At 34.7% G+C, this 27105-nt stretch overlaps 1 protein-coding gene across 1 annotated transcript; it reads left to right on the plus strand.

Moving 5' to 3' along the window:
* Nucleotides 1-24587, plus strand: LOC109824585 (protein Iojap-related, mitochondrial). Its single transcript, XM_020391215.1, has 4 exons — nt 1-378; nt 5901-5988; nt 6275-6372; nt 24126-24587. Exons 1-4 carry the CDS (start codon nt 82-84, stop codon nt 24201-24203), a joined length of 561 nt encoding a protein of 186 aa, XP_020246804.1. The 5' UTR covers nt 1-81; the 3' UTR covers nt 24204-24587.

The raw sequence follows: 27105 nt of genomic DNA on the forward strand, positions 1-27105 counted from the left end.
TTTTTCAAACTCACAATTTTGCTTCATCGAGCCTTTTCTCATTTCAACGAACACCTCGGCGACCAAAAACCCAAACTCCTGATGTTTTCAGCTCTTCGATCCCGAGCTCGATCTTCCATCTCAATCGCCCTCTGTCGTCACTCTCCCCTCAACAACCAAACCCTAGGGTTTCCTCTTCCCGCCTTTTTCTCTTCCTCGTCGAAGAATCTAGGGTTTCTGAACATCGAAGAGGTCCAGAAGATTCTTGACGATGTGAAGGCCGACGACGTGAAGGTGATCCCGATGAAGGATGATTGTGATTGGACTGATTTCATGGTGATTGCAACTGGGAGGTCTACGTGGCATGTTAAGAACATTGCTCAAGCCCTAATTTACAAGGCAAGTTCGTTTGATATTTTTGAATTTGACCTAATGAAGAGAAAATTAGAGATTTTGAGTTGATGCAATGATCCGTAGGCAAATATTTTCTCCAAACCGATTTTTTTTTTGATAAAAATTTTCATCATCATCATCTAAGCCATTTCTGGCCGAAAGGGAATCAAAGTTTAATTTTTATTATAATGTTTACTTGTTTTTTTTTTTTTGAAATGCTTGTGTAGATTAAAAATCTTAATCATGATTGCTAATTAGTTCGTGCTAGGGTCTATCTATTCTGACTGAGGGTAGTTTTAGTAGCTTGCAAGAGTAATTGGTATGCAACTGTCACTTGAATGCAACCGAATCATTGCAGATTTTATTGCATGTAATTTTTGCAACTGTTCGGTTCATTTTAAATATTCTGCAACTTGGAATTGCAACTTCAGTTGATACTTTGATTCTACTTGCAACTTCTTATTTACTAATTGCATGCCCACGATTTTTCAACTAATCTTGCCAAATCACAAAAAAAAGACTAGTAAATCGACAAATATGACCCAACATTGTCAACAATCGACAGTTATCAATGAAAAATAAATGAAATATTTCAACTTTCCCCAATTTAAAACACACATAAGAATAACACAAACTAAAGTTATTAGATCATCAGAAACAAAATTAATGAGAGTTCTTACTTACTCCTCAAATTATTGCAATAACTTTTATATGCTCTGATAAAACTATTTAAACAATAACTGGAATGAGTATCACCAACCCTAAAACATTTGCCATAATTCAAGCTTCTAGGCTTGCCTTTTCGATTAAATGGGTCCCTTGGTCCATTGGTTGATTCAACTCGCTGAGGCTTCTTGACGAGGCCAGGCTAGACCTCTTCGTCGTCGCCATTGACGGTCACACTCGAACCATAATTGAGGACACAAGAGGTGTTGCTTGAGGAGACGTAGGTGCTGGCGAAGTCTCTGGGGCGCTGACGAGGATGGCAATATGATGAGCCTTGGAGAGAAACTCTTTTATGGTGGAGTCTTGAAGAGAGCATGGTGGGGAGGGGGAGGATCTATTAGGTTTTTGTTTAGGAGTATTGAATTTTCTTGCAGCTACTGTTGTAATTTAAAGGGATTTGTTGTTCTTTTGAGTTGAAAGTGGGACTCATTGTTTTAAAAAGCGGTCTGGGTGCCCGCCTAGGCGGCCGCTTAAACCTAAGCGGTACCTAGGCCATCTTCTAAGTCTTATGAGCGCCTAAGGGAGAATGGGCTGCTTACGCGGACTATATTGCTCGCTTAAGCATCGTAATGGCTGAAGAGAGTTAGCCAAGTTAAAACATACCAGAGATCAAAACACTATCTCCAAGTCTATCTCAAGTAAAATATTGAGGATATGATTCAAATCTTCGAAAATGATCCTTCCTCTCTCGATGTCAAAAACATTTATGTGTCGCTTAAGCGTTCGCATAGGCGCTTTGGCGGGCGCTAGGTCTGGCACCTAGAAACGCCTTGCGTTTTCTAAAACATTGGTGGGACTTAAGTTTAAGTTTGGATTTATAGGAGATTTGGGTGCCCTCTCTCTAACGACTAGCCTAAGGATGAGTTTTTTGGGTCTTTGTATATGATATTAGAGCCAAACCCATCTTCTTAATTGGAAGTGACATGAATGGTGATGTTGATATTTTAGCATTTGCACAAAACTAGTCTAGTGCAAATCCAAGGGGTTAGAACTCCGAAACCATGATGATTTATCGGTGTCCATTCAGTCCTCATTAAGTAAACGGAGGGTCAGGTTGAGCTTATAAGAGACTTTGTTCCCTCCCCTGACAATAAGCTTTTAGGGTTAAGTTCTGTAGGTTTCTTACATTTCAAGTAAACACTTCAATATTTTTACTTGAGTCAAGGAGCTAATTGCTTTATTTGCTAGGGCTTTACAATGTATTGAAAATGTTACACTTTTGGCCACGGGTGAATTCTCATATTGTTAAGTTCGGTAGATAAAGCTCATAGAGAGGTTTCTAATAGACGAAGTTCAATTTTGGTGCGAACATATGATTTTGTTATCATACAACCTCATGAATTGATAATATGAACTGTTTGCACTCCTACCATACAAGTAGGTTATAAGCCCATATTGTATTTTTCTCACTCATTTTTGAGTGCTGTAGTGTATGTTGATCTAGTTAGGTTAACATGAGTTAAGGGCTAGCTTGTGCTCGTCTTATTTAGGGATCAAGCTTCATCTTTGTCAAGCTAAATGTGATCTTACCTATCAAAAAAAGTGATAGCGTCATTTTTATTGAGCGTGAGATCAAATAATCATATAGATAAATGATACAAAGTTAAACTAACCGAGTTTGGTATAACTAGTGTTGCTTGATTAACATGAGTTCAAGATTAACCGTAAGCTTTACTAGGTAACTTAACCAACAAGCTTGGACAAGCTATTTGAGATATCCTTGTATGATCTGTCCTCATTTACGACCCTTCGTCTCGGTTAAACTTAGGAGAAAAGATAAAAAAAACTATTTTTATTGATAGGTTTCTGCAATCTAACAGTGAGAAGAAATTGAGTCAATCTAAGAATCCAAGTGATAATCTGTATAAATAATTGAAACGCCATTGTTTTTCATCCTTGTTAGCTACATCAGTTCCAGTGGGGGATCACAAGATCTTAGTGATGATTGTCAATTATTTCAATGATAAGAATTTTATGTTTGTAAATCATATCAATTATTTCAATGATAAGAATTTTATGTTTGTAAATCATATCAATTATTTCAATGATAAGAATTTTATGTTTGTAAATCATATGCATCAACCTATCAACTATAACATGATATTCTAGTGAGACTTCCAAGAGCCTTGTCTAAAAAATCGAAGAAACAACTTATTCTGTAACCGTGACATGTAACCATTCTCGCTATTTTTAATATCCCTGATTTATCTAGTATACCGGCTTGATATATCCTTTTATAAGGCTAGTTGTAAAACAATATGGTTTCAATATCCTTTAATCTTCTTTTGCAAATTTTGGGTGATATATTCCTAACATGACCGATATATCAGCCAATTTATTGATCGATATATTCTTTTATAAGGTATATCTCAAAACAATATAAATATGCAAATTTTCTTTGATTTTTAAGCAAAAATTCCAGCCTTATGAAGTTTTTTGTAAAATGTTAGTAGGCTCTTTTCCTAAGTAGGTTTCTACAATTGATTAGTAATTAAACATGTATTATATTTATTTTGTATTCTTAGATTTCATTATGTATGTTCAATATAGGAAAAAAGCTTGTTTTGAAATTGTTTTAAGCCGTTTCAAGTTTCAAAACCTAACAGAGCCAAAAGGTTATAAAACTCAAGTAGAAAACTTACGTTGTATTTTAACGCAGAAAATTACACCAAAATATGTGTTTTATCCGCATTATGTTAAACGTTATTTAACACTTATTAAATTGAGTTAAATTGATGATCAGATTTGGACGCATAACGATATCTCCACTCCACCATCCAAATTAGTGTTAGACTAACCGAAATAAGTTTCCAAATGAATCCCTCGATCCCAATCTCGTTCACGTGAAAAACCCTAGATAATTCTTGACCCTACCTCCAACGCCTCCCTCATCTCCTCCCCCTCCACCTCCTCCTCTTACTCATACGACAAAGAAACGTCTCGATCTCTTCTTCCTCTCGCACCTTCGATGAAGACGAAGGCTGTCACAGACGACAAGGCTTTTCTCATCCTCTATCTTTGTCGTCGACAAAACCTCTCTCTAATCCCTCGATCCCATCTCTATTTCCGCACCTCTCCAATGTTTTAAAAAACCACCGTCTATCCCGCCTAGGCCTAAGCCATACCTTAGCCGCTTACCTAGTGCCTAGAGCTTAGGCAGTACCTAAGCTGACCGCCTAGGCTTTGGGAGCGCCTAGGGGAGCATGGTCTGCCTACATGGATTGCACCATTTAGGCATTGTTCGTGATTTCCTCCATTACAACCTCCACGTCCTCTAACCTCCTCCAAACTCTAACTATGTACAACTCTTCTATCTCTCTTGACCTTCAGCAAAACCTTCTCCACCACCACTTAAGAAATTTGTTTAGGTGTTAGTCCAACGTCTAAACTTTTTATAACACAAGCATTTACTATTAGTAATTGTAACTAAAAATAAAAAATAGAAAAACGCCTAGTCCTCGCCTAGGCTTCCACCTAAACGCTTAGGCTCTAGGTATTAGGTCTAATGCCTAGCCCGCCTAGTGCTTTCAGTAACCTTACGCCTCTCCAACTTCGAAATCCTAACTCCTTTTGACGGAGATGAAGCCTTCTAAATTTTAGCTCCTGTAACTCTTCCAGTCCTCGTTCATGTTTAGGAATTTTGATGATTCTAATTATTAAAGTCATTATAAATAGTTTGTATTTATGAAATATCTAAATAATTAATAAACAAAATAAACTACATTATGCATTATATTTGTGTTTTTCCCTTAACCCTTAACAGAAGGTAGAGCGTTACATTATTTATTATCGTTATTTTCAATGTCAATTACATTTTAGGACATTACATTATATAGGCACATCATTCGATTTGGCATTATGATATTTACTACATATCACAATCTGACATTTACTACATCTCGGTACACAGTCACGCGGTGTATGCTCGTCCACTTGAGCTTAAATGAGTCAAAGTAAGGGTTACTTGTTTTATTCTTAATCAGGCTTCAATTTGATCAAATTAAAAATTATATGATTGGTTCAAAAGTGATATTGCTGTTACTCATGTAGTGAGTGGCCAAATACTCATATAGTAAATGAATGAACCTAAACTAGCCAATTTTGGTATTAGGTGGCTGTGTTTATCAGCCAGCTCAAGATCAAGCTTAAGCTTGACTAGGTTAAGTTAAACAGCATGCCCAAACATGCTTTTTAAGCCATGCTAAGATATGTATAAACTGGTTTTCCTCATTTACATACCTTCTATTCATTCAAAAACCAGCGGTTAGTGTGTTCTGCTTTCTTGTACATATGCAAAGATCATGTCCTTGTTTCGCGAGAATTTCTTATCATGTAGATGCTATTATAAAATAATATTTTCTTCAGCATCTTGGTAATTTAAAATTTAAATTCGTCTTCTGTTTTTTTGCGCTGGAAATTCATGCAATGGTTCATCAAATCACTCAAGCTGTAATTGACGCAGCTGCATAACTCATGCACTTTCTTTACTAGCAAGTTTCTCAAGTGGCATATGTAAAGACAAAATATTTTCAACTACGTAACTTAAAATGATAGTTTAATTTGGTTTGTGAAAATCGCAGATCCTTTGCTTCGATAGTCTTGATACCATGTTCAATTGTATAATCAATAGTGTTTCACATTGGCAGAGATGTGATGAGAATATGAGTACCAGTGAGTAGAAGTACTGCATTCAGTATACCATATTCCCTATGTTAGTGATCTTGAATTTGTGCTTGCTGCTTGCTATGTTACTTCCCCCTAAATCATATCATTTTCTTAATTTTCTAGTTTCTGATGAACAGGTAAAGCAAAAACAAGTTGGTTCTGATCGCAAGTTGCTTCCAAGTGTAGAAGGCCAAGAAAGTGGAAATTGGATCGTAGTAGATTCTGGTCCGTATCTCATTTGCAAATCCATCTTTGAACCAATTTATCTACCATTTGTTGTTTTTCTAGATTTGAACTTAAACCTTGGAGTAATTTGGTACCAAAAGGATGAGCTGCACTGAGCAAAGTATCTACAAGTTGTTCGTTGTTTAAGTTTTAATCAATACGTTCATCTTTCTTGGAATTTCTATAACATAGAAAGGGTACTAAGCATATTGTAAAAATGTCTTATTCTTTACTGCATAGTTTTAAATATCCCCTGTTCTTATTTTTTTCTTTCTTATTTTTGTAGGTACTGTCATAATTCATGCTCTTGATGAAAAGGCACGAGCATATTACAATTTGGAAAACCTTTGGATGAAAGAGAAGTCTCCCAAGCTGCCCAGTCAGGTTTGTTCGTTGCCCTGACTTATGTTCTGCATGCATATGTTTTTATAGTTATTGAGTTTTTTAGCTTATGGTTTGAGTAAAAAGATTTGCGTAACAAGATGGTGCAAAACACCAGGAATGAAGAGGCTCTTGGGACGGTTCTTTTTGTGAGCATCATTTACATCCCCATACACGCGTGTAAAACAAAGTGGTGTTTTCAGACTTTTCCTTTAATTAATACTATCTAAAATTTTAGGCGAAAACAGGAAGAACATATTGTCTTATTGTCATCGTCACGTCCTCCACATCATCATTGCCTGTTTATGGCCTTGCTTTTAGCCCTCTCCCTTTCCTGCTGCTTGTTTACTGTGCAGCCATTGCAAAGTGAGAGGTGAAAGAGATAGAAATATCATTCCCTAACTTGTTTAATAGAAGTAGGTAAAAACCCTGATTCGTAGTGATTATATTACTATGGCAATATCCTAGCTGTTGACTCCATCTTTTTTCGCAATAGTATTGAAGCAGCAGTAGGTGAGGCGAAGATAGTTCCTAAGCATAGGATGGGATCCCTCAGTAGGCGACGATGGTGGCATGACACAAGACAGTTTCAAAAGGATGCTTCTACAAATCTTGATTTTCCCCTTTCTTCAACGCTATTTCACCTCTTTCAACATATGTAATGCCTAGTGCATAACCTACTCCCTAGATGGACTGCCTGGGCACTTCCCTCCTAGGCTTCCAGCTGGACCATCTTTTTACAGCATATCTATAAACCCATACTCTTAATGGTTAGTCCTACAATTATGTTAGAAAATAGGGAGAACGAGACATTGATGAGACGATTGGTAATAACAGTTCGTTTGATGCTAATCTTGTACTGCACACTTTTGGTTCAGTCTTTTTCCCCTTTCTTCATGGAGGTGTCTCCTGAAAATCGATTCTATATGTTATATTGGATTGGGTATCAGCCTAGTTGCTAGAAACTCGAATTATATTATGTAACATATTGCATAACCCATCATCTAGATCAAATTTTGACTATTTAATCCTAGAACATTGCCGGCAACAATTCACACTTGATTACTGATAGTGTAACTGAATAATATCGCATATCCTTTTCGTATTATGCCCCCCTTTCCTGAAACCTTGTGGCCATTTTCCGCCATATTACAGATGCAGTTTATCACTTCAAATATATGAGATAAACCATGCAAAACTAATTACCATGCAAAAGAAAAGAAAAGGTTGTATATGCAAAAAGGCTTTACTTGAGCTTTAGCTTTGGTCTTTCCCTCTTTTTTTCATTCAATTATCCCCTAAAACTAGATTCTATATATTGTATCATATTGGACAATCATTCTAGTCGGTAAACCATTGTATTAATCTGAAAGGTATTAAATCATGGTAATCATCTCCCCCATCCATCTAAAATTTTGATTATTTAGTGTTCCTGAACCTCACCACACTTCAAACTCAAACTCTGTTACTCAAAAGTGTAATTACACATCATAGTCTATAACTGTAACCTGATCTCCCCTTTTCTGAAACCTTGTATTCGTTTTTTCCCTTCGACTTCCACCTCATCTAGTTTTTGATCAAAATCACATTGTTTCAGGCATATCCTGTTTCAGATATCATGTTCTTATGAATATGCTAGTTATTAATTTGAATTTTTTTTTCTGATCTGACCGTGAGTTATATATATATATATGTATAGTATTTCCGTATCTTCTTTTCATGACTTCTGACATTCGATAAACATTGGCAATATTAGGTTTTTCTTTAACCTCTTTATTTTTATCTATACAAAGATCGAGAAGTTCTCTTTTTAATTCTGAAGGCATTTTTTCAGAGAGTATCTTTGAGATTAACTCTTGATTTGAAGTAATAATATTCAAAGATAGTCCATTCATTTATACGTACATACAAGCCGACTATAATGGTAGACATATTTATGAGTGGATTATTGACGGTTTATCCGACAATCAAATATTCTTCACTATGCATCGCATGTTGATGTATTCTGTAGACATAATGGTAATTCTGATAGGCTTATAGCTTCTTACATTACCTTTGGTTTTATTGGTGTTTTAAAAGGATGGTGGGATCAGTGTTTTCAAAGGCGCGCGCCTCACTGTGCCTCATGCGCCTTGCAGTGCGCGGCGGTGGCGAAGCGCCCCACATCTGATGCAGCAGCGTCTTTTGTGCCTTGCGTACATCCTTACTTTGTACTGGGTGCATGTAGTACATATCATATAATTTTGTTTTTGTTTGTAAACATTTCAATCGAGTCTTTATACTTGATAATCCATATCCCAAAAAGCAAAATAAATCCATTAGACCTTTTTAGTAGCCTTCAATTAAGGACCATTACTAATCCTTTGCTTGGATATTAGTCTTGATTTAACATTTGATTTGAAAATTTGTTCATTTTGCTATTATGATGGGTTAGCATTAGAAATTGAGGTATTATATTGTGATTTTGTAGTAATATATTATTTATCCTGACATATTTTTCATGTAAATTCTAAAAATATGTTCTTTTGTGTTTGATTATATATATTGAGAAATTATGTGTGCGGTGGGCGCCTCGCGTCACCCAGGCGCGCGCATCACGTTGCGCCTTGCGCATGTGCGTGTAAAGATGCTTTGCGTCCCGCATTGTGTCTCGCGCATTGACAACACTGGGTGGGATAACTACCTACGCGACTTGGGTGACGTCCCACTATCATTCCTTTTATATTATCAACAAAAAAGAATAAAAAATATATTTCAATTACAAATTCCTACTTAATCAGAGCTATATAATCATATCCGTAAGAAAAAACTTTGCCAATCATGGCTCTGATACCAATTTTAGAGAGAAAATATAGACAAAAATGAATAAAAAGAAGATTGACTTACTGTTTGAAGTCGACTAATTTCAGAACATCTGGTTCTTCCAGTTTACTTTATCAAAATATATCTTACAAAGCACTAGGACGGCTAACCTTTACAAGAGGAAAGAAGGAAAGACAGAAAGAAGAAAGAAAGAAGAAGACTAAAAATATGAGCATACTGATTACAAAGCCAAGAAAGAATTAGGTGAATTCTGTCAGCAATTTGCTTTTGATCAGCCTTATAAAACAAATAAAGAAAAACAAGTCAAAAGAGAGCCTGATGACAGAAAGAAAGAAACATTCTTTCAAAAAGATTTTTTTTTAAAAAGAAAAGATGACCGTCCTAGAAATCCTAAAAAGGATATCAGCAACATTAAATATTACAAATACGGTAAAATTGGTCATTATGCAAGTAAATGTTATACAAATAAAAAGATTGATGAAATTGAAGGTGAATGTTTAAAAAAGACTTTGTATAAAATAATGATTAACAGTGATACAGAGAGAACAGACGAATACTATTCATCCTCTTCATCATCTTCCTCTAAAGAGGAAGAACATTGCCACTGTACAGTTAATAACTGTCAAACTAAAGATAAGTCAGACTATTGGAAAGCCATAGGAGATAATGATGTTGTAGAATCATCCCAAAAGGATGAATTTTTGAATATATTACAAATAACATCTCAAAAATGGTACATAAATATTACATTGGTCATTGCCAAACGAGTATTTATACTAGATCTTATAGCTTTAGTTGATAGCGATGCGGACCTTAATTGCATACGTGAAGGTATAGTACCTCCAAAATTCTTTGAAACTACTACACAAACCCTAAGTGGTGCTAATGGTGATAAACTTGAGGTTAATTATAAATTACCTTCAGCACATATTTGTGTGCAAAACACATCTTTATTCTTGATTGCCTCTGACAGCTGGTTGGAGAATAATAAAAAGTAGACTCATAGTGGTCGACAACTTTCACAAGGGGCACATTATCTTTTGGTGGAATCTTTACGTGGTGCGAATTATCTCTTGGCTTCTTGTGTTAGTGGAAGTTTTCGTCATTGCATGCATCAATCAGTACTATGAGCGGTTCCTCGAGGCTCAACTCAAAGTTAAAGAAAAAGTGTCAGGTACACTTTAGGCCCCATAACGCACCTAATCACTGTACTTTGAAAAAATCTCTAGGTGGTAACTTGGCAGTAACTAAGCAATATGATTGATTAGTAAAGTTATAAGTTTAATAAGGTAACCAGTAGAACTGTAAGTAAAATTATTATTTTATAATTTGCTCAATACCTTTACACTTTTCATCTATGGGAATTCTCATAACTGCTTCCTACATCTCTCCTACAGTTTATTCATCAGGATCTTGCACGTCTGGTATAGGTATATCTGCTTCTTGAGCACTTGTACTTTATACTGACATAGTATCACTATTATCAAATACTTCGAAGAATTGTCTCTTTATATGTTCAAGGCGTTTTTGCTGAATTTCTGCCTCTGAAGCTTGAGAGTATTTTCACTTCATTGTCTTTGCTAATTGCTAGTTTGACCATTGGATTTTCATTTTGAATTTTCTGGGTCAGAGTATTATCAAGAATTTTGTTATTTCTTTTAATAATTTTCTCTATTTGTTTCACCTTGTCTTGAACGTTGATACTCATCCACCATCTATTATGATATTTCCTTCGAAGAGATGGTAAGTGAAGTTCATCCCATGCAACTTCTAAGGACCAATTCCAAATCCACGGAATTTCTGCTTCAGCGAAGAAATATGCTGAGCATAGACCTTCAAGAATTTGATTCCCGTTCATCTTTTGAATAACTGGGTGATAGTCAACCCATTGAGTATATAACTTCGATATGGGTTTTGGCACTATATCAAGATCTGCATTGTATTTAGACCATCAATTGTAGAACCAGGTGGGTAGACCTTTATAAATTGTCTCCGGACACAGCTTAATTAGTCATGTATGTTTATTTCTGGGATTTTGGTAGAGAAACAACTAGTAAAAGGCTGATTGATAATCCCAATAATTGAAGTTATAAACTTCTTTCTTTGGAGTTTTAATTGAAGGAAACTCCTGATTAGGACTCATGGCCCAATCTCTATGAAGTATGACTTCTTTGATGACACATTTACTAAAATTCAGAGGAACAATATGATTGTCATTACTCCAAAAATGGGTAATTTTCATACCCTTTTGGATGAGTATTGTCTTCATCCATGTTCTTGGTTTCAGAGACATTGTAGGATAATTCGTCGTGTTTAAGTATTTCTGTCTTAGTTTGTCGATGTCTTTCATTAAAGGGATATCCTCTTGTTCTATATGAAGAACAGTGTCAGAGATGGTTTTAGTATACCACTCTATTTCTTTTTTGACTATGTCAGAGAATGGTTGAGGTGCATTCTCTTTGTCAATCAAATCTTCTATTCCCTTAGAAGATGATGATGAATGGATACTAGTATTCCCCTTTTTGTAGATATTTCTCCATGAACTAGGGTGAGTTGGAGTATAACTCCTTCCACCATTTCCTCCGCCACCATTTCCTCCCCCCTTTGGGAGGAGTTGTTCCGACACATGGGTACCCTACAAAAATTCACGTGTTAGGAAATCAGGTAGATGATTATATATTATATATACTATATATATATAGTATATATTATTATATATATTATATAATTAGTATATACAATACAGATTTATAATTAATTGAAAGTGGCTTCTTATATGAGCCATATCCTAAACAATCTTGCAGTACCGCACACAGTCACAAAAAACAGTGAAGAAGACTGAGTGGTCACTGCACACTGTTGTGATGACAAGAATAATGTACGGTACCACACACTGTCACAGTGTCACTAACACTTGAGAAATAGCGTGTCACACTGTCACGAGTTTTTTTATATATAAATTTGTTTTTAATCAGGTTTTTTGAGGGGGTTTCTTCTATGTTTGGTGTATCTCTATAAATAAGGTTATTGCATCAGGTCTAGGGTCTAAAGTCTGATGCTCTTGAAAAAGCAAAAGGTTAGCTATCAAAAGAAATGAGAGGAGAAAAGAGAGAAGAGAGATCGATTACTTTTGAGATGATTTTAAGAGAAATTTTTGTGAAGGTTGTAATCTTCTTGGATGAAGTGAAAAAAAATACTCCCCCCTCTTTTCCCGTAGACATAAGTACATTGCTAAGCCATATAAACCTCATGTCTTTTCTGTGATTGCTCTTTTTATGTTTGTTTGATCTTTGTATGTCATAAGATTATCCATTCTAAACCCTAAAAGTCACAACAATTTGTATCATAGCGATATTGATTGTGAAGGCAAACTAAACTCCAACAAGTGGTTTCTGAGTTCTGCCAATATTTACAATAATAGTTTAAGTTTACAAGTAGAAAATGTCAATTATTAAAGTTCCGCATATACAATTCAAGTATCATTAGACCCTGTCACGTAGTGAAGTTTCAGACAACTATCTTGTTGTTCATATGCTATTCTCCCTTCGAAAGAACCAATAAAACAACTAAATGAGGGTCACGTATTATCTTGATTTCTAGATTTCCAGAGTAGTTGTGCAAAGTAGGTAGGAATTATATAATAAATCAAGATGATGAAAAGGGAAAACATAAGAAATAAATATTAAAGATAACAGCATACCAAAGATCATTTTCGAAGAAACCTGGTTATATAAGGATCTTCGTCGAATATGGAAAGAAGAAAGGACATCTGATAGTATTTCATAATTTACAAATGGGGCTGGCGTGGTAACGTGTCCTAATGATTGAAGATATACATTATCTGGTGATATATAACTGCTATTCTGATAGCAAAGTTACTTTATTTCTGAATCCAAGTTAAGATATTTGAAGACCAATCATCAAAATGTCTCTCATGTGCTTGCTAAGTTGCATGTGTTATAATTTTCTTCTTTCTGACTTCTTTGCAAGACCCATACTGTAATTTCTCAATCTGAACATTGTTTAAGGGGAATGTGGAGTCAGATCTTTTAGAAAAGTCCCTATTATGGCTCATATGGATAATTCTTTTAATTTGTTATGGTGATATTTGATAACTAACAAATTAAGATCTCATGCAATGAGGACGAGTAGTGGGTTGTTGAGATTTCATCAATATCAAGGTGGTTTTCTTGATGGACCAGAGCTTATCCTTTAAAGACTTTTTAGTTACAGAGAGTACCTAGTTTAACCTATAAATAGTCATAGTTCGTCCATCAGAGTTGAGTAATCTGGTTGGGCATGGGTAAAAGTCCTTTCTGTATTTTCAATTAATTTTATTTGATGATCTAATAGAGATGTAACCTAGTTCTCTATCTCTAGACCTGATTAGATTATTAGTCATATAGTATTTGACCTAAGATTTAGGCGTTGGCCAAGCCGAGCCCGATCCATGAATTAGCCCGCCTTATTTTATGGACAAGTTGGTTTTGAACTGGGCTCATGTGGGCCTGAATGGGCCAGGTCGGTGTCCTTGACCCCGGTCAGCTTACGGGGCTTAGGGTCGGGCCGATTTGGGCTAGACCCGGTGCATAGGGGGTCAGATTGCGGGTCTGCCCTTTTTTTTAACTTCTTTTTTATTTATAAAACTATATGTAATTTATTTTTTTACTAATTTAAACTATTTAAAATGAAAATATATGTGTTGCACAAAAATGAACTTCACACAGAAAATATCACAAACACATAGATATATGTGGTTCGGACTTTAGGGGAAGTCCTATATCCACGGGAAGCAAATAACTTTCCTTTAGTTTATAAATTACAACGTTACAAAAGAAAAAAAAGGAAAAAAGGTTAGCCTGTAATGTTCAGTCGTGTTATTTCAAGTTATATTCATCATATTCGTGAAGAAAAGTTTTTATTAATTATCCTTGTAAACCGCTCTTCTGTGTCGAACCAATTTGAGCGCTCCACATGTGCTTCTATAAGTTGTGTCCTCCATTCAGAAAACGACTCTCCCACCTGCAGAAAATGCACTTTTTGATGCAACCATAGAAATAAGAGGGTTTTGTATATCCCTAGCCACATAAGATAGAACAAGATAGTTGTGAGCCTCTTTTTTTCGGTATTCGAGCATGTTAGAACACTCCCAATAATCTCCATTTGGAGGTAGTTCTTGACCTTCCAGATACACCGAACTTTAACCAAACCTGTATTTTAGATTTGCTTTTGTTTTGATTTGGTCACAATTTTCTTCATCAAAGCTGAGATACCACTACCATGGGACGAGCTTGACGTGCGTCATTTGAAAATATGTGATGGGCACATAGCATCTCTATACAAAGAGTACATTATATATAGAGTTTTCCTAACCTTTCTAATAATATTTTCAATATTAGGCCCATAACCCATATTGGCAGAAAGATCTATAAGCATTTCAGATAAATTATCAATATTTATTCTAGAATCCATGACAGTTGCTAAATAAAATATAAATGACATCTTCAATATATTTTTTAAACCTACATTCCATATCCCTTATGCAACTTGCAAGAAACTCATCTGTTCTATATTCTACAAATAATTCAGTAATATTATTAAGATGATAAAATACTCAATGAATAGTAGAATATTAAACTCCAAAAAGTGTGCTGGTTGCACAGTCTCAAAATCTTAAGGAACTGACATAAAACTTCATAAAAAATTCACTCGTAAGCTATTATAGAAAGACCAGTTAGATGTTCATGTTTAATAAGTGCATCAACTGCTTTTTAGTAAGGGATGACATCACTAAGCATTTTGCAAGTACAATTCCATCTTGTCTTAACATCAATCTAAAAAACTTTCCTCAAGCCGTAAACATCGCAAGACTTTTTTAAAAGCCTGTTTTCTTGGACCATTTTCTCTCATGTAACTGATAAACTATTTTAGTCTGACTCTTTGTAAATGTTAATCAAGAAATTCCATTCCATCCTCCACGCAAATGTTAATAATATGGCAAACACATCTCATATGGAAAATTTTAATTTTCATTATTGGATTCAAAATTTCTTTCAGTTTTGAAATTGCCTACTTGTTTTCTAAAGCATTATGAAAAGATATAGAAAGAACTCTCTTCTCTATCTTATAGTCACCACAAGCTTGTGTAAGATTTTTTAAATATCGGATGAGCAAAGTTCATATCGGATTGCAGATATCAGGGATAAATCGGAGATATGTGGTAAATATTAGAATGCTATAACAGATATTTTCATATATAGTATAATTCATTAAAATGTAATCGTTACATACTTACGGAAATGTAAGAATGCAAATGTAAATAATATATAATTAGGATCACTAATTAGCCTTGTAAAATAAACAAAAGTACAAATCAACGTTGTAACATTTGGTCTGATTTTTTAGGCCAAAATGTCATTTGATATAATAGAAAAATTATGATCTTGCCCAGACATTGCCAAACACAGTATATTGTTTTAAGACAGGCCATATATCAGTCAACATATTGACTGATATATCACTCATATAGGGGATATATCGCCCAAAATACCCAAAAAGCAATGAAGGGTATTTAGAGACCATATCAGTTGTGGCAAGCCTTGTAAAAGAATATATCGGGAGATATATCGGTCATGTCGGGGATATTTAAAGCAATGGGTTTGTGAAATTCCATTATAAAGGTCTCGTGCGTTATGTGAATATTCAAACCTTCTGCATGAAAAAATTCTTTTTTGCAAAACCTAATTTTCATCAACATAATGCGCAATAACATAAATATATTAATTGTGATTAAGAGACTCCTAAACATGAGAAGTCAAGTTATCTTGGTAGCAATAACAAATAAAGTAGCTTGTATGACATTTTTTTAAAGCAATAGAGATGTTCAATTTTTCTTGTAGTTCTTCTTCTGCAAAGTTTTTGATATTCTAGGCAAAAAATACTTTTAATATATTTTTCAAAAAAACTAAGTTTTCTTTAATGAGTTTGAGTTTATATGTAAATATCGATAACCCACCTGTACCTCTAACAATTTACGATTGAGTTTTCTCTTTTCCAAAACCCATAAGATCTTTGTGTTTCTTTCTCAGAAGCCAAGGCAGTGAACCGGTTCCTAAATTTAGATTGTATTTGTAGATGTTTTTGCATGTTAAACATGAGGGGATCTATTATTGTCGTTTTAATGAATTTTTCAAAATAAGGCCAAATCAATAAACTATCTTTTGATTTTTTCCATTTGTTGGGAGCTTCTCCTGCTTCTGCTACTATTTCAGTTATTTCTTTTTTGTTTGCGTCTCTGAAACTTCAGTCTCTTGAGATTGAGAAGTCAAAGTCAGACGTCGAGGAAGCAGAGGTGGAGGATAAGAAGAGATAAAATGTCTAGTCGTGAATCGGGCTGCAGCGTTCCACACGATTGTTGTCATTTCATAGGAGAAAGTGAAGTGGAATGTCTAGAAGTATAGTCTAGAGGGTCAATAGTTGTGGTTACCGCTGGATAATTAAAGAGAATTGTATCGATGAGATCAACAATATGGCTAGCGAGAGCAGAAGGGTAATAGAAACCGTAGGGAGTATTATGAATTTGCTACCACTGACTTCATGAGAATGGCATTGGGAATGTGAGAAATGTGTATAACCACTTTTACTGGCACAGCGGCACAAGATGGGAGGATGGGGAGTATTGTGAGAAGGATGAGTAATGATGCATTAGAAAATTGAAAAATATTGGACATAGTTTCTGATTATAAAACTTTTTTAAAGGAAAAATATGAGATTGATTTTATAATAGAATTATCAACTATGAGAGAATGAGAGAGAAAGAGTTGTAAGATTTGAAGAGGAATATGGCTCCTATTTATAGGAGAGATTAGAATAGAGGATGGGTAATGAGAGTCTGAGTCTGATTCAAAATCTAAATTTGAATATCGTTCAAATTATTGGGTATGATATTGACAACTTGTAAATTCGATATAAAGTATCTGACTTGACAAAAAACATATAAAGCAGATGATTTTATAAACGAAAACCTAGTGAAAGAGTTGTTTAGCCCTTCCATTTTTAGAAAGACAGGCCCACATGTCCAAGCTGGTAGGGATTCTCCTATTAGGGGAACCCTCCATTGTCAGCGATAGCGACATGGATTCTCCTATTGGGAGAAATCCCTAACAACAACGAGCTTTATCTCTTTGCTTTTGCCAGCTAGGAGCAATGAGCCAAAGCTAATGACCTAAAATTAGGCCTTTGGCTTTGCTGGCAACAGGTCAGCCAAGGTTACAGAAAGCACTAGGTGAACTAGACATTTGAGCTGAGGCATAGCGCCTGCACCTAGGCGGCGCCTAGGCATTCGACTATTTTTTAAACTAAATAATTATAATAAGTGAAGAAAAAATGAATTAAATTCATAAAAAATTATCAAAAAACTAAATAGCAATCTTACATTTTGATTATTTAGTAATTAATCAACTAGCTAACAGTAACAGTAACAACAAACTAAAACTAATAGTACCACTAATAATAAGTAATTACTAATCAATTAATCATACATTTTGATTAAAGAAATAACTAAACAGTCAAATGTTAAAAAATTTAAGAAAGAGAAAATTACAAAATAGTAAATAAAATTAAAAAAGTGAAGAATAAGAACAATTTACCTTCAATAGAGTCGAAGATGGAGTGTCGATGGCCGAAGATGGAGCCAAAGGAGTGCGAGAGAGTGATGTTGGAGAGGTTGGAGATGAGGGGGGGGGGAGAGATGACAGATTAGGGTTTTTTTTCTTTTTTGGGTTCAGAGAGCTGCACCAAACACAGAGAAAGAGATAGTGGTGAGGTGAGGGGCACGTGAGGGAGAGAGAGAGATAGGAATTAGGGTTTCTTTTAATTTTTAATGGGTCGGGGTTCACTGTGGGTCATTTTTTTGTGTTTAGGCCTTTTTTTGGTTCTGGGCTTCTCCTTTGGGCCTTTTCAGGCCTGAGAAAAAAAAATAACGAAAGCTAGGTGGCTAGCCTAAGCGGACCACCTAGCCCTGAACGGTGCCTAGGCAGTCTGCCTACTCCTGGCCGGCCGCTCAGGCTAATTTTAGACGGAAAATGGTCCGTCTATGCCTAGGCCGTTTTTTAAAATATTAAGGTCAGCTATTGGCAACATGGCCCAAGGGCTAGGCTGCCAATAAGGCTTGTTGGCAGCAAGCTAATTAAAAAAATTAATCTAAACCAGCCAGGCTGACTTAGGACGGGCTAGAGTTGGACCAAGACTGCTCCGAGCTGGGCCTAGTCCCATGCTCTTGAGTCTGGGGCTGGACCCGGCCCTTAGCTGGGCCTAGTTTTGGCAGGGTCGATTCTCGCCAAAATGCAGTTTGTGCTGGGCCGCTCGGCCTACACTCACCTCTAGGATTAGGTTAGTTTCACACGTAATACCTAATCGGCTTTGATTTCACATGTAGCACATCACATGCCTACTAGAAAACAATGGCCTTACGCCTAGAAGGATTCACTCCCATCTCTCTTATTCAAGCTTTTATTCCATCTTCAGATGAAACAATACATCATTATTTGAAGATAAAATCATAATCAAATCAAACAGAGTCCTATGGAAGCTAACAAATATCCTACGTAACAGATAGAACTAAATAACAATTCCAGGTAAAACAATTTAACAAAAAAAAAATCAAGTTCTTTCAAGAAGATTAAATCCTAAAAATCTAATCTTCAACGTCTTGTATCATGTCATATCTCGACAACTCACCATTAGTTATCGTTCTTGTTGGATGGGATCTCCATCTGTTAGTGATCAAATATCAACATAACAGAGTAATAGAATTATTCACATGGACCATACTAGTGACAATTCCCACATTCTCGCATTTGGTCCACATGACACGAATGTGTCTTAATTGGTCATAAACATGGTAGCGTGTCCGTAATTATGATCTATGCCATCTTAGCAGAGCTCTAAGCCTCTAATACATGTTACCCATTATATGTCTAACTAATCACAGGGCATTTAGTAGAAATAAACTAAATATAAATATGTTGAATGATTGTTGTTCAAGCACAATCTATACCTCAGATTATAAGGTTAAATAGTAGATGATTATATTATATACTATATACCCATAGAAATAGTATGCATTTTCTTGTAGTTACAAGTTTTCACAAGTAGCCATGTAGCTTACTTAATTGGATCCTTGGCCATTCAGGGCAGAGGTATTAATTTTTTTGGATTTTTTTTCCGATAGTCCCTTAAATCTTCCTTACTTTGAAATTAGTCCCTCAAATTATGGAATTTGCTATTAGGTCGTTAAGGCACTTTGAAGTTGGTCCCTCAAATCATTGAAATTGCTAATTGATCCCCCAATTCTTAAATTATTGTGAAATTAGTCTCTCTAATCAATTATAAAAGTTGCAATCAGAGGAAATTTAGTCATTCGAATCATCAAAGTTTCCATTAGGTCCCCGATTCTAATTAGTTGTTTCAAATAAATTTCTTTAGTTGCTAATTCTACTATTTATTTGAGGGACGAATTTCAAAATAACTTAAGAATTGGAGTACTTAATAGCAGTTTCAATGGTTTGAGGGACTAATTTAAAAATGCTTAAGAAGTGAGGGTTGTAATGGAAAATTCTATGATTTGACAGGCTTATTTAAAATAACAATGATAAAAAGGACTAATAGTAAAAAACCCAATTTTTCATAATAACGACCCCTAGTTCTATCAACTTTTACATAATAAACCTGCTATATTATACTTAAATATTTTAATATATAGGTTTTTTTTGCCTATAAATTGAAAATCTTACCCCCATTTATTTTAAACAAGGTCACTTCTAAAGTTGGATATTGTGCTTATAAACCAAGTTTTACCCTATTTATTTTTAAACCCACTTATTTCCAAAGATTTATTGAAAGATCTATAAACATTATAAACAGTAGATAAAAAAAACTTGAGTATATAGAAGATTTTTTTTCTTTGCTTATAGAACTAAAGTTTTACCTCATTTATTTTTAAACTCACCCACTTCTAGAGTTGATTTTTCGTCTTAAACTCAGATTTATCCCCATTAATTTTTAAGCTCACCCACAAGTGTTCCCGCGTCTTTTCATCTTGGAACACAAAGTTTTATCCCGGTTTTATTTTTAAGCCAATACACTCCCATAAGAAGTTTTCGGATATAAGCCCAAAGTTTTATCTTTTTTTTTTAACTCACCCACTTCAAAAGAGGGGTTTCTCCTATAAACTCAAAAATTTCCCCCATTTATTTTTAAACCTACCCACTTCAAGAATCACTTTAGATCCAATACACTCTAGAATAGCTATATTTTTATTTTAAGTGGTAGGGTATATGATGTATTTTCAAATAAAATGTTTAAATCATTATTTTGTTTTTCTTTTTTTTGCACTAATAGCTAATGGGTCTCTCAATTCTTAAACTAGTGTGAAAATGGTCCTTCCAATCAATTATAAAAGTAGCAACCAGAGGAAATTTAGTCATTCGAATCATCAAAATTTCTATTATCTCCCCAATTCTGATTTGTTGTTTCAAATTAATCCCTTTAAGTGCTAATTCTACTATTTCTTTGAGGGACAAATTTCAAAATAACTTAAGAATTGGGGTACTTAATAGCACTTTCAATCATTTGAGGGACTAATTTAAAAATACTTAAGTATTGAGGGTTGTAATAGCAAACTCCATGATTTGATAGAGTAATTTAAAATAAGGATGATATAAATATTAATATAAAAAAACACAATTTTTTCATGATAAAAACCCTTCTATCAACTTTTTACATAATAAACCTTCTTTATTATACTGAAATATTTTATGGGTATTTTTGCCTATAAATCGAAAATCTTACCCTCATTTATTGTAAACCCGGTCACTTCTAAAGTTGGATATTTTGCTTATAACCCAAGTTTTACCCTATTAGCTTTTAAGCCCACTCACTTCCAAAGATTTTTGGGAGATCTATAATGATTATAAACAATAGACCAAAAAACATGAGTATACAGGAGTTCTTTTTGCCTACAGAACTAAAGTTTTACCCTCATTTATTTTTAAACCCATCCACTTCCAGAGTTGATTTTTCATCTTAAACTCAAAGATTTATCCCCATTAGCTTTTATACTCACCTACAAGTCTTCCTGTGTCTTTTCATCTTGGAACACAAGGTTTTACCCTGATTTTATTTTTAAGCCGATACACTCCCATAAGAATTTTTGGCTACAAGTCCAAAATTTTATCTTTTTCTTAACTCATCCACTTCAAAAGAGTGGTTTCTTCTGACCTAAAATTTTGCCCCCGTTTAGTTTTAAACCTACGCACTTTGAAAATCACTTTAGACTTAAAACACACTATAATAGCTATATTTTTTAAGTGGTAGGGTAAGTGATGTATTTTTAGACAAAATGTTTAAATCATTATTTTCTTTTTCTTTTTTCACATTAATACCACAATATTGTGAACTGTATATGAGTTTTTTGCCTAAGCTTAAAGTTTTACCCCTCCCTTCTCCCATTTACTTTAAAGGCAACCCAGTTTCAGAAGGGATTATTTGTATGTAAACCAAAAGGTTTCCCTCATTTAGTTTAAAGCCCACATACTTCCATATGGCTCTTAGATAAGAAATACTTCATCAATTTAATTTTAACTTCACTTTGCATTTTACCAAGTTTGGTAAATGTTGTAAGTTCATATTTCTCAGTGTAGCTTGCTATATTTTGAAGTGATTAGGTACTACGTATTTTTAAACCATTTTTTTATTCCAAATTTTTACACTAATGCCGCATCATCGTATTATGCTGGTTATATACTTAAGTTATTGGAAATGAACAATGCTTAGCTACACTTCATCCCCAATAATTTACTACGCAAAAAAATATGGTAACTATTTCTGGGTATTTATCCCCAATAACTTACAATGTAAAAAATATGGTAATTATTAGTAGGAGACAATTTGGCCGAATGGAGTGGATCTTTAATGTGATGCTTGACATGCTCAAAATTTTGTAACTTTTAATTTTTTTTAACTAAACCTAAAGTATGGGTTTGATTCTTGACATGCCTAAAATTTTATAATTCTTTTATTTAACTATAAACCCAAAGTTTTACCCTAGTTGCTTTTTAAACCCACCCAATTTGAAAGTTGATTTTTTTTAAATTACCAGGTTAGTATTTTCTTATTCCTCTTACCAATTTGGTATTTTTTATACCTCTGACGACGTTTTGATATTTATTTTAAGCTAAATGTGCAATGTGCAATTAGACCCAAAGCTTCGCTGTCAGCCAAAAAAAAAACTGCGAAAACCTCACGAGATAGGTATTAGTACTATCTTATTCATGAGGAAACTAGCAGAAGATTATTTGGCACGTTGGCATATGGCTCATAATTATGCCCAAGCCTATGTAAGAATTGTGGATTCCACTATAAGGAAGTAAATTTTGGGACAAATAATGGGAGGGTATGATGTTACCTCCAACCACAGTAAAGAGAAAGCTTGGGAGACCAAAAACTACTAGGAGGAAAGAGGTTTCGTGGCTTTTTTTCCACTGATGGTGAAGCTTTTGGTCTAAATGCAGAAGTGTCTTAGAAATAAAACCAAAACGTCACCGGAGCTAGAAAAAAAATACTAAACTAGTAAGAGAGGCGTACAAAAAAAAATAGCAAATTGGTAATTTAGCCTTTCCAAAACTTTCCCCCATTAATTTTTAAATTTACCCACTTTCAAAGTTTTACTAGGGATTTTTTTGCCTATAAATCCAAAATTGTACACCAATTTATTTTTATCACACCCATCTAAGGAGTCTTTTGCTTATAACCCAGGTTTATTCCCATTTATTTTAAAAAAAACTCACTTCCCAAAAAAGTTGCATATGAACCCAATGTTCTACTGCCATTTATCACTATTAGACTTAAAACACTCCACATTCTACATCAACTTTTTATTTCAATAGTTTGATATATGATGTAAGTTGCTATGTTGTTGTAGCTAGCTATATCTGTTTTCTAATTTAGCTCTAAGATGGATAGTAATTTTGATGCTAAAGCGCATGAATGTGAGCTCTCCGACTCGATGAGAGGGAATCTTAGATGGCTACTTATGTGATTGTAAAAAGGGAGGTGACCTTTTTGCCTCTTCTCTTATGCGAGTCTTCACAACGATATCTCATTTGAAGACAGGGAAAACTACCGACTTTGAGGGAGTGGATATTTCTCATCTAGCGCTAAGAAAGAAGGGAAGGAGAAGTTGTGAATTGATAAATGATCTTAGGAGTCAGTTTTCTTTCAGTTTTCACGAATCTCTATGGAAAGAAGCACACATCTTTTTTTGGTGGGAGGGTATTCCGATTAGTGGGTACCCTGTAGGACCTCAATCCGCCTGCTCGGGTATTGTATGGATATGCAGGAAAGGTGGATCCTAGGTGTGTGTGGTGGGTGTGCTTGTTCGTAAGAATGGTGGTTAGGCATGTAGTGTATTTTTAAACAAAATGCTTAAACTATTACTTTGTTGGTTTTCTCACGCAAATGTCCCATCATCGCAAACTGTAGAGACTCAAAGTTTTACCTCCTTTTATTTTTAAACTTAATTCACATCCAAGAAGAGTTATTTGTCTATAAACCAAAGTTTTATCCCCATTAATTTTTAAACCCATCCACTTCCAAAATCACTCTTGGACCTAAACTATTGAATCAAATTAATTTTTAACTCACATTGTATTTCAACAGTTTTTTATTTAATAACACCACCATAACAAACTAATTGAGTTATTCATATGTAGTCCATGTTAGGGACAGTTCTAACAGGAACGTGTGACTACTTTTGTTGAGTGTTGCCATGCGATGTTACAAGTTCATGGCAATGCGTATTGCTGCAAAATACATGTTCCATAATGCGCTAAATATATCTATGATGCTAATCTTTTATTGCCTTCCTTTTGCAGGATGTTGAGAACGCCATTGTAAAGACTAGGCGCAAAAACAATTCAAAAAAACCTATGAAGAGTGCAGCAAAATCTTAGACATTTGACATTGACAAAAGATGAGGGAAAATATGACTTGAATTCTAAAGGTCATGTGCCTAAGCATCTTTTTCAACTGTTTAATATCATCTTTAGTCGTTTATAAAATTTTCTTCCTGCTACATCTATGAATTACTTTTTTAGATTGACGTATAATAAATTTTTGAGGTTTGTAATGGTGAGTCTCCTTCATAAAATGTTCAATTGTTCACCGTGGCTTTCATGCCTAGAAGCACAGCCTTTTTTTTTTCTTTCATTTTTTTGTGCCCCGATTCTTCTATTCAAAGATCAAATGTTACAGGGGAAAATTTTTATTTGAGAGCTTTATAAAATTATAAAGAACATACAACATCTATAATGTAGCAGCCAACATTTACAGTCGACTACCTTTTTCTGAAGAGGGACGCTTATAGTTTGGTTTCATGTGAGAACAGTAGGGTTCTCTTTTGAATACTACATAATTTGTGGGGGCTAGAATGATCTGTGGTTGGGGCAAAAGTAGAGTTCCGTTATTCAACAAGTTAAACAAGCGTGTTAGCATCTTTTAATTCCTTATGGAGGTTCCACATTCCAACTTGATACTGTGAAGATCTACTAGGTAGATACTACTAAGAGGCTAAGCAGCATCTCCGGCTTCATCCTTTGCGCTCTCACCAAGTTTCTACAAATCCAAGTAACCTTAGCAACTACAGTCAGAGTTTATCTGCCAAAATCTTGGTTGATTTTAATTTCTCATCCATCTTTTCCCCCTATTTTTCCTTTTAAATTAAATTTTTTTTCTGGGTACTTTTAATGACCGGTTATCAACTAGAATCTCAATTATTTATATAATTTGTTCTATGTTCATTGACGAGTAAGTATTTGGTGCCTGCAAAGGGGGGCCTTGTCTCTTACATTCATGCTAAGGAAGTAACTGTCAACCTTATACATTGAATTGCTGGCGATTGCAGAAATGTCTGCTTCATGATTAGTGTGAAGCAGAAGAATATGGCTGTGTTTGGCAGCAGCTCCTTAACAAGGTTAGTTGATCTTAACTTGGTTAAGGTTGGTTAAGGTCCTGAGGGCATGAACTGTTTGTTTGGCAGAAACCAGGATTCACCCAATTTTTTTAGTTTATTTTCTCCCTGATGCCAGACAGATCGGATTTAGGATTTTTAGAGCTCAAATTCTCAAGAGCCCCTAAACTATACCCAATTTTTCTTTGAAGCTCCTAAACTATCATTCTAACCTAATAAGCCCCTAAACATTCAAGTTTCGTTCTATTTGTCCTTTAGCCCCAACTGCTACCCAAAATGCTAAAATCCATTGCTAAAGTCCATTGCTACTGTAGAGAAGGAAATTGGGATATTTTAAAAATGAACCTACATGAGCATGCGACGGTAAAGTCCATTGCTATTGCTACCTATATTTAATAAAATACAATTGAAAAGAAAATGCATGACAATGCTTATAATTTCTCTTTTTTATTTTTCGCACTATATTTAACAACTAGACAAATTAAATACATCTAAAAGATGCAAAACCTTAGTCCACAAGCATAGTTCAGTATACTCCCATAAAAAAAAAAAATAAAACAACACAATTCAGAACTGAAACTTTAAACAAATTAAACTCTATGTTTAAGTAATTAAACTCTATGTTTAAGTAATAAAACAACACAATTCAGAACTGAAAGGAATTTGATCAAGATAATAACAACCGATCAAAGCCTTAGAGACTATCCCCAAAGAATTTTAAAATTTCAGTAAATAATTTTAAGAACTGATCTAGAATGAGAAGATTGCTAGATGAAAGTATGATCTTTTATACAGAGAGGACTCAATAGGTAATAACCAAAGAAGACGCTGCGTTCTTGCAGTGGTGAGGCAAGGATTCATAAAATATCTCACGTGGATTCATTTTTTAAATATACCACTTTTACCTTTACTACAGTAGCATTTTGGGTGGCACTTGGAGCTAAAGGGTCAAATAGGTTGAAACTTGAAAGTTTACGGGCTTCCTAGATTAGAATGATAGTTTAGGGGCTTTATAGAACAACAGGGTATATAGTTTAGGGGCTCATTAGACTTTCGGACTTTTAAGGATCAAATTTTCTTTTGTCGAGATTTTTGGTTAGAACGAAGTTATTATTTAGTTATTGGAGTTGTTATTTTGTTAGGATTTACAGTTGATGTTATGTAATAGTTAGGATTTTATTTGTTATTAGGATTTCTTTTTAGTCCTTAAACAAGGTGGTGTTTTTCCCCCCATTATGGATGATGGAAAATTGATGAATAAAATTTGAGTTTTTAGAGACTATTTTAGAGCGACTCCAAAGGCATGAAGCCGTAGATGTGAAGCCAAATCTGGTTAGGTTCTGAGGGTGAAACAGACCTAACCTCCAATTTATTCTTTTTTTTCTTCTTCTTTTACCATTCAGTTTTCAAGCACAACCCATGATTCAGACATTCTTCCGAATATTCTCCTCTCCTCAGAACATCAGCTGTGGAATGGATGAAGTTCATCACATAGTTTTCCCAATGAGTCACCCTCCTTCTTTAAACATTCCTTTCCCACGCGTTATGACTGCTCCCATAGTTTTGCATTTAGTTTGGGACTTTGTGTACAACCGTAGATCCAATATATCACAGTGACACCAATTATTTTAACCCGTGGTAATATTCAAGGACATGGATAGATCATGACATTTAACCACCAACATAAAGCTACCAATGGGAGATCTGGTGAACCTCATTTGCCAGCTTTCAATCTCTTTCACAGTTAGGTTGCTACAGTGGCATTTTCAGCTCAGCCAATCAGCAACCAACATCACAAACATCAACGTGTCACGTTAAGATTGGTCAAACTTTCCTAAACAAAACCAGCCAAGAATAGATATGGGAAATCTTATTAGAGTGAGACC

Source organism: Asparagus officinalis, chromosome 9, assembly GCF_001876935.1.
Source record: "Asparagus officinalis chromosome 9, Aspof.V1, whole genome shotgun sequence".
Lineage (NCBI taxonomy): Eukaryota > Viridiplantae > Streptophyta > Magnoliopsida > Asparagales > Asparagaceae > Asparagus > Asparagus officinalis.

What these genes read in the sequence shown, in the direction of transcription:
- LOC109824585 (XM_020391215.1), top strand. Translation starts at nt 82, where the DNA reads ATGTTTTCAGCTCTTCGATCCCGAGCTCGATCTTCCATCTCAATCGCC. An exon ending in TTGGATCGTAGTAGATTCTG is followed by an intron (nt 5,989 to 6,274) that starts GTCCGTATCTCA and finishes TTATTTTTGTAG; the next exon opens with GTACTGTCATAATTCATGCT. An exon ending in CTCCCAAGCTGCCCAGTCAG is followed by an intron (nt 6,373 to 24,125) that starts GTTTGTTCGTTG and finishes TTCCTTTTGCAG; the next exon opens with GATGTTGAGAACGCCATTGT.